The 13328-nt window shown below is 44.1% G+C and overlaps 1 protein-coding gene across 1 annotated transcript in view; it reads left to right on the top strand.

Moving 5' to 3' along the window:
* Positions 1-13328, top strand: part of amph (amphiphysin) — a 279279-nt gene that overhangs the window by 86543 nt on the left and 179408 nt on the right. The window contains exon 5 of the mRNA XM_072266836.1: positions 5535-5630. Within this exon, the coding sequence (XP_072122937.1) occupies positions 5535-5630 (96 nt within the window). The remainder of the gene's footprint in view (positions 1-5534; positions 5631-13328) is intronic.

The following is a 13328-nucleotide window of genomic DNA, read 5'->3' as shown; positions in this document are numbered from 1 at the left end:
TAATGGTTTAGTACAGACTAGATGGGCCGAAGGGCCTGTTTCTGTTCTGCAGTTCTCTATGACTCTATGATCTGAGAGAATGCTACAAACATGCAAGTATTTTTCTCATCTCACTGCTGAACCTCACCTCTAGCCAACCTCCCCGAGGCAATGGAAATAATCTTTCAAGCGGGTAGGAAGCTGTTCAACCTTTGGCAAGTACACTACAGAGCCAAGGTCATCCAGAGCTCAGTGATGAGCTGCTTCAATTTGCGCCTGCTGAAAGACATGCTGCGGAGATTCATCATTTCACTCACTGCCGCACTGAGAGAGCGATCTTTACACTTAATGAGACCAAGGTCCTCCACCAACCTGTCCTCCGTCAGCTCAATACCGTCCTCCAATAATCACCGTTCTTCACAAGGCTCTGAAAAATGTGAACTCTTTTACAGGGTGTTATAGAACAGTAGTCCCCAACCTTCTTTGCACCGCGGACCGGTTTAATATTGACAATATTCTTGCAGACCGGCTGACCTGGGGGGTGGTGTTCAAGTAGGGTTAAACTCACCTCAACATATCTTTTACAGTTAGGGTTGCCAACTTTCTCACTCCCAAATAAGGGACAAAAGTAGCAGTCAAATCCCAGGACACTTTACCCCAGGAAAGACTACCATGACCATGAAGCCTTGCGCGGGCACCTGTGTGCGCATGCGTGGCAAGCGCATGTGATGTGCGCGTGCACGTACGTGCCGATTTTTCTACCCACAAATCGCCTTTGCCCTCGTCTTCCCGACTACACTGTACATACATTATTTCTACTTTATATAGGCTGTGTATTTATCATATCATTCCTGCTTTTACTATACGTTAGTGTTATTTATTTTTGGTTTTATGTGTTATTTGGTATGATTTGTTAGGTTATTTGTTGGGTCTGCGAATGCTCACAAATTTTCCCCATATAAATAAATGGTAATTGCTTCTTCGCTTTGCTCCATTTCGGCACGAAAGGTTTCATAAGAATGCTCTACCTTAGCGGGGAAATACGGGACAAACCAATTTAGCCCAATATACGGGATGACCCCGGCACAAACGGGACAGTTGGCAACCCTATGTTCAAGTTCAACAGTGCGTGACAGGGAATGAGGAAAGGTACCGCTGACTCATATCATTTCCTCCCGGCCCAGTAGCACATGCTTTGCGGCCCGGTGGTTGGGGACTGCTGTTATAGAACACAACAGCACAGGAACAGGCCCCTTGGCCCATCTAGTCCCTGCAGATCTATTAATCTGCACCCGGACCATAGCCCACCATACCACTCCCAACTCCGACTGAAGTTTCCCTTAAATATTGCAATTGAACCACTCCCGGTGGCAGCTTGGTCCACACTCTCACCACCCTCTGAGTGAGTGAGCTCCCCCTCATGTTTTCAGTTCCCCCTCACATTCATTATGGGCGGCTGCATGCTGAAGCTCACGATGCAATTGGGTACGAGCCGATTAACAAAGTGTTACAGTGGAAGAGTGGTCTTAATCCTGAGTTTTCAGCACACTATATGTCGAACATTGCTGACATGGCAAGAGTTATTGTACGGAGGTTAGTGGTGTTTGGAATGGCAGCGTCAGAATTATTGTCCAATGCTGATGGTCTTTGGGAGGTTAACATCAGGACTATTGTCCAAAGACAGTGGTGTTTGAGAAAGAAGCATCAGAATTATTGTTGGAAGTTAGGTTTCCTTAGGAAGATAGCATCAGAATTATTGTCCAAAATTCAGTGGTCCTTGGGCAGACAACATCAGTATTATTGTCCAAAGTTGTTAGTCCTTAAAGGCATCCATTAGTCTTGCAAGACCATGGATCTGCACCTGGAAAGTCTTCACTCTCCAGGGTGCAGGCCTGGGCAAGGTTGTGTGGAAGACTAGCAGTTGCCCATGCTGCAAGTCTCCCCTCTCCATGACACCGATGTTTTCCAAGGGAAGGGCATTAAGATCCATACAGCTTGTCGTCGCAGAGCAATGTGTGGTTAAATGCCTTGCTCAAGGACACAACACGTTCCCTCAGCTGGGGCTTGAACTCGCGACCTTCAGGTCGCTAGTCCAATGCCTTAACCACTTGGCCACGTGCCCACACCTATGTTAGTCCTTGGGACTGGAAACATCAGTATTATTGTCCAATGTTGGTGATCCTTGGGAAGATAGTATCAGAATTATTGTACGAATTTTGCTGTCCTTGGGACAACAGCTTCAGGCTTATTGTCCCTATTTGTCAGTCCTTGGAAAGATAGCATTAGAATTATTGTCTACAGTTGTTGGTCTTTGGGACCAACACTCTCACCACCATAAAATAGGCATCAGACCTATTGTCAAATGTTTCTGACCTTTGGGAAGATAGCATCAGAATTATTGTCTAAATTTTAGATTTATTTTTTTTTAGATTTTGCCGAGTGCCTTCGACCTCTCCCTGGCCGCTGAAACAAGCAAAGCCGAGAATTTCGGGGCCTTCCGCTCCAGAGATTCCGGTTACCACACAGTAGCAGTGGCAGCAAAGTGAGCATTTCAGAAGTTTTCCGGTTGTTCCTCCGTACTCTCACGTCCGTCTCCATCCAATCAGGATTGTGCACGGTCCCCTACTTGACAGATATTCATCACCGGAGAGGCTGCGCGCGCTGCCATCGCGCCACCATCTTCTCCTCCTCCTGAGATCCTTTGGTGGTCCTTTGGAAGATTTTATCAGTATTGGTTTCCAAAAGTCAGTAACCCTTCAGTAGATAGCATCAGAAATATTGTCCACTTTTGGTGATCCCTAGGAAGGAAGCATCCGAATTATTGTCCACATTTGGTGGTCCTTGGAAGATGGTATCAGAATTATTATCTAAATTTGGTTGACTTTGGGAAGATAGCATCACAATCAGGCTCATTATTACTGATATATGTTCTGAAACTTACTGCTTTTGGGACAGCAGTATAGTGCAAGACACAAGAATTACTACAACCTACAAAAATAGTAAGTAGTGAAACAGATGAATAGCAAAGTAGTGTTCATAGGTTCATGGACCGTTTGAAAACTTGATGGTAGAGGCGAAGAAGCTGTTGTTAAGACTTTGATGTTGCTCTTAAGGCTTGAGGATGGTGAGGTACCAGTGAATGGTGTTCTTCAGAAGCTGAAGGGCAAGTAGAGGTTATCCCTGCTCATTGAGTACTGAGGTTACGTAGCCAGCAAGGAAAGGAAAGAGTCACGGATTTCACCTATTCCCTCTGTCTTTGTGTTTTGGGAAGAAAGTTCAGGATGTGGTCCTAGAGATCACCATTCCTTACTCTTATGCTGGCAAATGGGGGTGTAATGTTGACTTGTCATACAGACCCAAATGTCCAGCCTGTATCCCCGTCATTCCGTGTGTTAAAGCAACTGTAAATTAATAACGGCCAGCTGCTGATGCCTTCCTGTGTTAAGATTAATTACCACAATTTTTATGCATACACCATTTGTGTATCTGTGTGAACAATATGCATGACACAGCTTCTCCCTATACTTCTGTACATGTGAGAATCAGAGTCAAGTTTATTATCACTGACCTAAAGTTCAAAGTTCAAAAGTCAATAATCAGCTCCTTGGTCTTGAAGACACTGGGTAAGAGATTTTTGTTATTGCACCACTTGGCCAGATTTCCAATCTCCCTCCTACATGCTGATCCGTCACTACCTTTGGTTCGGCCAAGAACAGCGCTGTCATCAGCAAACTTCTGTATGATGTTGAAGCTGTACTTAGCCACACAGTCAAACGTGTGAAGTGAGTTGAGCAGGGGACTAAGCACATAGCCTGTGGGGAACCTGTGCCGATGGCGGTCATGAAGGACATGTTGTCAATGCAACCTGATGAGGGTGTGTGAATGAGGAAATCAAGGATCCAATTGCAAAAGGAAGTATTGTGGCCAAGATCTTGGAGCTTATTGATTAGCTTTGAGAGGAATTTGTTGTTTTCTGGCAATGGGTATCATTTACTTAGCCACTTGTCTCTAAGTTAGTTCTTATCTTCCTGAGTTCCACCACCCAGTACATGTCACCTTCTCATTGTTGTCAGGGAGGGGAACAGGAGCCTGACGACCCACACTCAACATTTTCAGAATAGCTTCTTCTCCATCAGATTGCTGAACAGACTATGAATCTGTGACTACTACCTCATCATTTTTCCTCTCTTTATGTTCAAAGTTCAAAGTAAATATATTGACAAAGTACATGTGTGTCTCCATACATAACCTTGAGATTCATTTTCCTGCGGGCATACTCAATAAATCCGTAACAGAGTAATAACCAGAATAGAATCAATGCAAGACTGCACCAACTTGGTGCTCAACCAGTGCTCAAAAGACAACAAACTGTGTAACTACAAAAAGAAAGAAACAATAATAATAAATAAATAAACAATAAATATCAAAAAAAAATTAAATGAAGAGTCCTTGAAAGTGAGTCCATTGTTTATGAGAAAAGTTCAGTGATGGAACAAGTGAAGTTGAGTGAAGTTATCTCCTTTGGTTCAAGAGTCTGATGGCTGAGGGGGTAATAACTGTTCCTGGACCTGGTGGTGTGAGTCCTGAGGCTCCTGTACCTTCTTCCAGATCGTTGAGGGGGTAATAACTGTTCCTGGACCTGGTGGTGTGAGTCCTGAGGCTCCTGTACCTCCTTCCTGATGGCTGAGGGGGTAATAACTGTTCCTGAACCTGGTGGTGTGGGTCCTGAGGCTCCTGTACCTTCTTCCAGATCGTTGAGGGGTAATAACTGTTCCTGAACCTGGTGGTGTGGGTCCTGAGGCTCCTGTACCTTCTTCCAGATGACTGAGGTGTAATAACTGTTCCTGAACCTGGTGGTGTGGGTCCTGAGGCTCCTGTACCTTCTTCCAGATGACTGAGGGGGTAATAACTGTTCCTGAACTTGGTGGTGTGAGTCCTGAGGCTCCTGTACCTTCTTCCAGATCGTTGAGGGGTAATAACTGTTCCTGAACCTGGTGGTGTGAGTCCTGAGGCTCCTGTACCTCCTTCCTGATGGCAGCAGTTGGGGGTCCCTGATGATGGATGCTGCTTTCCTGTGTCAGCACTTCGTGTAGATGTGCTCAATGATTGGGAGGACCTTATCATGATGAACTGGGTTATATTCAGTACTTTTTGTAGGAATTTCCATTCAAGGGCATTGGTGTTTCCACACCAGGCCATGATGCAGCCAAGCAATGTACTTTCCACCACACATCTATAGAAATTTCTCAAGTCTTTAGATGTCATGCCAAATCTTCACAAACTCTGAAGGAAGTAGAGCTGCTGCTGTGCTTTCTTCATAATTCCACTTACATGCTGGGCCCAGAACAGGACCTCCTACTTATTTATTTTTAATATATATCTCTTATTGTAATTTATAGTGTATTTTATATATTGTACACTGCTGCTGCAAAACAACACATTTTATATCATATGTCAGTGATAATATATCTGTTTCTGATTCTCACATCTGGATCTTGATGCAATTTATATTGTTGTCATTATCAATTCTCAGGAGTTCTTTCATTACTTCTCAGAATTCTGATTCACTGTGGGCAGACTTCCACCAGAAGCTGGTTGACCAGGCTTTGTTAACGCTGGACACGTACTTGGGGCAGTTTCCTGATATTAAGGTAAGGTCTGATTGCAATGACCATAGGACCATAAGATATAGGAGCAGAAGCAGGCCATTTGGCCCATTGAGTCTGCTCTGCCATTCAATCATGGGCTGATCCAATTCTTCCAGTCATCCCCACACCCCTGCCTTCTCCCCATACCCTTTCATGCCCTGGGTTAATCAAGAACCTATCTATCTCTGCCTTAAATGTACCCAATGACTTGGCCTCCACAGCGGCCCGTGGCAACAGACTTACCACCCTCTGACTAAAGTAATTTCTCCACATCTCTGTTCTAAATGGATGTCCTTCAATCCTGAAGTTGTGTCCTCCTGTCCTAGACTCCCCTACCATGGGAAATAGCTTGCCATATCTAATCTGTTCAGGCCTTTTAACATTCGGAATGTTTCTATGAAATCCCCTTTCATTCTCCTGAACTCCAGGGAATACATCCCAAGAGCTGTCAGACGTTCCTCATATGGTAACCCTTTCATTCCTGGAATCATTCTCGTGAATCTTCTCTGAACCCTCTCGAATGTCAGTATATGTAATCAATCAACGCCGGTGACCTCCTCTGAAAGTCTCCACATCACTCAGAGCAACACACATCAAAGTTGCTGGTGAGCGCAGCAGGCCAGGCAGCATCTCTAGGAAGAGGTACAGTTGATGTTTCAGGCCGAGACCCTTCGTCAGGACTAACTGAAAGATCTCGGCCTGAAATGTCGACTGTACCTCTCCCTAGAGATGCTGCCTGGCCTGCTGCGTTCACCAGCAACTTTGATATGTGTTGCTTGAATTTCCAGCATTTGCAGAATTCTTTGTGTTTGCGTTTTTAAATGTCACTCAGAGGGTGATTTTGTCCTCAGACACTGTTGTGGATAAGATGCTAGTGATCGGCTTCTCCTTGGATTCTTGTCCTAGTAATTATCAAGCTGACACAGATGAAAACTGGGAGATTTATATCAGGGAACTAATTAGATATTGCCTATTTTACAGGACATGCCAAAGTGAAATAGCTCTTACTAAGTCTTTAACAATTTGTATCCTGAGATTAAGTATATACCTGCACTATCTCAAAGTGCAGTGTAAATTTATTATCAAAGCATATCTATACTTTGTGGCCACTTTATTAGGTAGACCTGCTCATTAGTACACCTGGTCTTATCTATCATCTTCCTGCTAGCCTCCTTCCCCTCCTCAAACCTCTCCATTCTGGCATCTTGCCTCTTCCTTCTCAGTCTTGAAGAATAGTCTTGGCCTGAAATGTCAACTACCTACTCATTTCCATAGATGCAGCCTGACCTGCAGGGTTTATCCAGTATTTTGTCTGTGTTGCTCTGGGTTTCCAGCATCTGCTGACTTCCTCATATTTGTCATTAATGTAAATATATAATCAGCCAATCATATGGCAGCAACTCAATGCAGACATGGTCAAGAGGTTCAGTTGTTGTTCAGCCCAAACATCAGAAAGGGAGAAAAATGTGATCTAAGTGACTTTGGCCGTGGAATGAATGTTGGTGCCAGATGGAGTGGTTTGAGTATCTCAGAAACCGCTGATCTCCTGGGATTTTCACGCACAACAGTCTCTAGAGTTTACAGAGAATGGTGGCCATTCTGAGGAAAAATGCCTTGTTAATGAGAGAGATTGGATCTGTTCAGGTTGACAGGAAGGTGACAGTAACTCAAATGACCATGTGTTACAACAGTGGTGTGCAGAAGAACATCTCTGAACATGTATCATGTCAACCTTGAAACGGATGGGCCACAGCAGCAGAAGACCACACCGGTTTCCATTCCTTTACCTAATGACATGGTCACTTGGTGTACAGCTGCCACAATCTCAAACATCAAAGTAAATTTATTATCAAAGCACATGTATGTTAACATTCACAACCTTAATGTTTGTTTTCCTGCAGGCATTTACAGGAAAAATAAAGGACACAATAAAATTTATGAAAAACTGTACATAAACAAAGACTGACAACACAATCAGCGAGCATAAGAAGACAAAACTGTGCAAATAAAATAAACAAGATTGAGAACATGAGTTGTAGTGTCCTGGAAAGTGAATCTGTAGGTTACAGAAACAGTTCAGAGTTGTGGGAAGTGAAGTTAGCCATTCTCCAAACACCACTTTATGCAGAGAACATCTCCTACCACCAGCTACCATCTTCTGTCCACCAACCAGCAGCTCCATCCCAATCACTGTTTACCCACAACAGAACATAGGAAAATGGAAGCAGCCAACAGCCACCCCAAAGACTCTGCAGCTCAGGTTCTCAGCTTTGTTTGTTTGTTTACTTACTTATTTATTTATAATTATTATTTGTAGGAGCCGTGTATTCTGTGCTGTGCATTTATTATGGTAACTAGTCACATGAGTGAAGGCATGGTAAAAGCGAAGGGAATCAGTTACGTATTCATCCTTATTTCGTGGCAGTCCATAGCTTGGGACCAGCAGAGGTTGTACCTTTGTTGACCGTCGAGATAATGCTCAATAATGCTTAATTGAATGTTTGCTAATTGCTAATAAAGGATCGGAATAGGGAACTTGACTCTTTAGAGCAATCATAAGACCATAAGACCTTAAGACATAGAGGCAGAATTAGGCCATTCAGCCCATCAAGTCTACTCCACCATTCTATCACGACTGATCCCGGATCCCACTCAACCCCATACATCTGCCTTCTCCAAATATCCTTTGATGCCCTGATTGATCAGGAAAAGAGCAACTTCCACCTTAAATACACCCATGGACTTGGCCTCCACCACAGTCTGTGGCAGAGCATTGGTGCAATGGCTGTGTCATGCAAGTACAACAACTCCGTCTGAGGTCACAGGCAGGCAGAAATTTGTTTGGTTTTATTTTGTATCAGTTTTTGCAGCTACATTACTATTTTTTTCGTATTTGCACAGTTCGCCTTTTGCACATTGGTTGCATAATAGTCTCTAATTATGTTTAGTTTTTCATTGATCCTACTGTATTTCTCTGTGAATGCCGACAGGAACATGAACTCAGGGTAGTATATGGTGACATTTGTTTGTGTTGTATGACATGGGCGAACATGGTCTTTCTATGACCATGATTGTTCTTGGCAAATTTTTCTACAGAAGTGGTTTGCCATTGGCTTCTGGCAGCATGTCTTTACGAGATGAGTGGCCTCAGCCATTATCAATACTCTTAAGAGATTGCCTACCTGGCATCAGTGGTCGCATAACCAGGACTTGTGATCTGCACCAGCTGCTCATACGACCATCCACCACCTGCTCCTATGGCTCCACGTGACCCTGATCGGGGAGGGGGGTGGGTGGGGAGCTAAGCGGGTGCTACACCTTGCCCGAGGGTGACTTGCAGACTAGTGGAGGGAATGGGGTTCTTACACCTCCTTTGGTAGTGACATGTCTCCACACCACCACTCAATACAATATATGTATTTTGATAATAAATTTGCTTTGAACCTTGAACCTGGTCTCTCAATCCTTTCCTACCCTGCCATTCAGTACGAACATGGTTAACCTTCCCCAGGACTTAATGCCTCTCCGTGTGTGTAGGTTCCACATAGCTTCAGTTAAGCAATCTTTTGAAGCAACTTCTTAGTTAAGTACATCCAGTCATTGACCTTAGCAACACTGTGGGGTAGAGAATTCCAGAGATTCACCATCACCTCTGAGAACTTCCTACACACCTTGGCTGTTCCTTATCTTGTAACTTTGTCTAACCAGCAACTCCAATACCCCCAACCACCACTGCCCTCCACTTTTAAACCTCTTTCCCCTTCAAAATCACAGTCATAAAGTTGCACAGCAGAGAAAGATGCCATTCAGTCTATCATCCATGCCAACCACCAAATACATATCTTACAGGTTAATTTGTAAATAGTTTGTAACCCTAAAGGTTAATTTGCAGGTTGAGTCAGTGGTGAGAAAGGCAAATGTGATGTCAGCATTCGTTTTGAGAGGACTAGAATATAAAAACAAGGATGTAATGTTGAGACGTCATAAAGCACTAGTGAGGCCTCACTTGGAGTATTGTGAGCAGCTTTGGGCCACACGTCTAAGAAAGGATGTGTTGATATTGCAGAGGGTTCAAAGGAGGTGACCAGAATGTTTCTGGGAATGAAAGGCTTGTGATATGAGTAGCATTTGATGGTTCTGGGCCTGTACTCCCTGGAATTCAGGAAAATGAGAGGTGGCCTCATTGAAACCCATCAAATCGTAAAAGGTCTCGATAGAGTGGATGTGGAGAAAATGTTTCCTATAGTGGGGGAGTCTAGGACCAGAGGACCCAGCCTCAGAATAGAGGGACATCCATCTAAAACAAAGATGAGATGAAATTTCCTGGTCAGAGAGTGGTAAATCTGTGGAATTCATTGCCACAGGCAGTAGTGGAGGCCAAGGCATTGGGTATATTTACAGTAGAGGACAATAGGTTCTTGATGAGTCAGGGTGTGAAAGGTTAAAAGGAGAAGACAAGAGAGGGAAATGGATCAGCCATGATTGAATGGTGGAGCGGACTTGATTGGCCAAATGGTCTAATTCTGCTCTGATATTATGGTGTTACATGGATCCTAAATGGTTCTTCCGTAATCCTATTAACTATCCCCATCTTCTCCACCCACCTCCCCAACCTACACATTATTATACCAGTATAGGATTCACATCTTGTGCTGGCATAGGTCAGATCCACATTTCCAGAACAAGAACCTGGAAACAGCTGTTATCCTGTTTCATTCCATCCAAAGTGGCCGTTCATTCAGGTAGTGTTGTAATGTCCAGTTTTATACCTGATATCGATGGTACGTCTTCCCACACTGGTCTGTCTCTAGTCATAATTGAAACGCTGCTGTTCTGTCCTTGGCCCCACAGATCAATGTTTAACAACTGATCAAAGTGAAATAGCGGATCTTCGATCTAATCTGTAAATCCATTGGCTAAAGTATTTTTCACCGAGGTCTGGCTTCCTTCAAGCTTTAGAGAATAGCTTTTACCCTGGGAGAAAATGGTTAATATAAGGAGACATAATTTTCAGGTGATTGGAGGAAAGTATAGGGAGAATCAAATCAGTAGAAAGATGTGCCATAGGATTGGACAATGTCAAATCCTTGTGGGTTGAGTTAAGGGTAAAAGGACCCTGATGGCAGTTATATACAGGCCTCTCATGTCATGGTCCGGTCCGTGAAGTCCGCATTCCGGTTCACAGTCAGGTCCATCGACCCTTGCTCCAGGTTTTCCTGTCTACCCTGTGTCTGTTCCTGTTGAGTACTAATTGAGGCAGCTGATTCTCGTTGGGGCTGGCTGCATAAATACCTCCAGAGACCAGCGTGTGGCTGCTGGATTGTTCTTGTCCTTACTCCTTGTATCCTTTCCTCTGCTTTCTGTTTCCTTGCCTGAAGCCTTGCTTTGTCTTGCCGGTAACTCTCACCTCGCCTAGCCTGAAGTCTTGTCTTGGAACCACCCTGAACCTAGCTCCCTTCCTGTCCCTTGCCTCCATCAGGTAAGCCAGGCCAGATTGCCGTTACCCTGTGGTGGGTTCTGTCCCTTCCTGTCCCTTGCCTCCGTCAGGTAGAGATCTGCACCCTGCCCAGGCGGAGCTTCAAGACCCCAAGCCTCTAGCCAAGCCTCGCCTGCAGTCCCTAGTCCCCAGCCTCGCCTGCAGTCCCTGGTCCCCAGCCTCATCCAGCCTGCCAACCAAGTCACGTCCTTGCCTAGTTCTGGGGTCCGAGCCAGAGGCAAGCTGGGGCTCCTAGCTCTCTTGTCCAGTCCTGTTCCAGGTTTCTGGTTTTCGAGTCCACGTCCTGGCCCTCACCCTGTATTCTAGTCCTGTCCCTAGTACCTCAGTGTCTGTGTCTTGCACTTGGGTCCGTTCCCAGCCACCACCTTATGACATCCCAATAGCAGTTGGGATATGGACCACAGATTACAACAGGAAATAAAAAAGGTGTGTCAAAAGTGCAATTTCATGGGAGATTTCAGCATGCAGGTCAATTGGGAAAATCAGACTGGTAATGAATCTCAAGAGAGTGAGTTTGTTGAATACCTAAGAGAGAGATTTTTAGAGCAGTTTGTCGTTGAGCCTGCTAGAGGAACAGCAACACTGGATTGAATGTAATGTAGTGAACCGGAGTTGATTAGAGACCTTAAGGTAAAACCCTCAGGAGGCAGTGATCACAATATGATTGAGTTCAACTTGAAATTTGATAGAGAGAAAGTGAAGTCTGGCGTAGCAGTATTTCAGTGGAGTAAAGGAAATTACAGTGGCATGAGAAAGGAGTTGGCAGGGATGACTGCAGAGCAGAAATAGCATGAGTTTCGGGGAAAATTGAAAAAGCTGCAGAAAAGATGTATTCCAAAAACGAAGATATACTCAAATGGTAAAATGGTACAACCGCGGCTGACAAGGGAAGCCAAAGCTAAATAAAAGCAAAAGGGACGGCATACAACAAAGCAAAAGTAACTGGGAAGATCAAGGATTGGGAAGGTTTTTAAAAAACTACAGAAAGCAACTGAAAGAATCGTTGGGGAAAAAGATGAAGCATGAAAGCAAGTTAGCAACAATATCAAAGTAGGTAGTAAAAGCTTTTATTCAAGTATGTAAAAAACAAAAGATATAAGTGTGGATATAAGACTGCTAGAAAATGAGGCCAGAGAAATAATAACGGGGGCCAAGGAGATAGCAGATGAACTAAATGAGTATTTTGTATCAGACTTCACCGTGGAGGACACTAGCCCTGTGCCGGATTTTGAAGAGTGTGAAGGAAGAGAAGTGAGTGCAGTTACTGTCACAAGGGAGAAGGTGCTCTAAAAGCTGAGTGACCTAAGGGTACATAAGTCACTCGGACCAGATGAATTACACCCTAGGGTTCTGAAAGAGGTAGTGGTAGAGATTGTGGAGGCATTAGCCATGATCTTTCAAAAATCATTGGACTCTGGCATGGTGCCAGAGGACTGGAAAACTGCAAATGTTACTCCACTCTTTAAGAAAAGAGGAAGACAGCAGAAAGGAAATTATAGACCAATTAGCCTCACCTCAGTGGTTGGGAAGGTGTTGGAGTCAATTATTAAGGATAAGATTATGGAGTACTTGGTGATCCAGGACAAGATAGGACATGGGTTATTTAAGGGAAAATCTTGTCTGATAAACCTATTGCAATTCTTTGAGGAGATTACAAGTAGGATAGATAAAGGGGATGTAGTGGATGTTGTATTTTTGGACTTTCAGAAAGCCCTTGACAAGGTTCCACACGTGATGCTGCTTACCAAGTTAAGAACCCAAGGTACTACAGGAAAATTGCTGGCATGGTTAGAACATTGGCTGATTGGTAGGAGGCAGTGAGTGGGAATAAAAGGATCCTTGTCTGGTTGGCTGCCAGTGACTAGTGGTGTTCCGCAGGGGTTGGTTTTGGGGCCACTTCTTTTTATGCCATATATAAATGATTTAGATGATGAAAAAGATGGTTTTGTTGCCAAGTTTGCAGATGATACGAAGATTGGTGGGGGAGCAGGTAGTGTTGAGGAAACAGGTTGGATGCAGAAGGGCTTAGACAGATTAGGAGAATGGGCAAGAAAGTGGCAAATGAAATACAATGTTGAAAATGCATGGTCATGCACTTTATTGGTAGAAATAAATGTGTAAACTATTTTCTAAATGGGGAGAAAATCCAAAAATCTGAGATGCAAAGGGACTTGGGAGTCTTTGTGCTGAATACCCTAAAGGTT

Source organism: Mobula birostris, chromosome 1 (assembly GCF_030028105.1).
Source record: "Mobula birostris isolate sMobBir1 chromosome 1, sMobBir1.hap1, whole genome shotgun sequence".
In the NCBI taxonomy this organism is placed as follows: domain Eukaryota; kingdom Metazoa; phylum Chordata; class Chondrichthyes; order Myliobatiformes; family Myliobatidae; genus Mobula; species Mobula birostris.
This window is presented reverse-complemented; position numbering and strand designations above follow the sequence as displayed.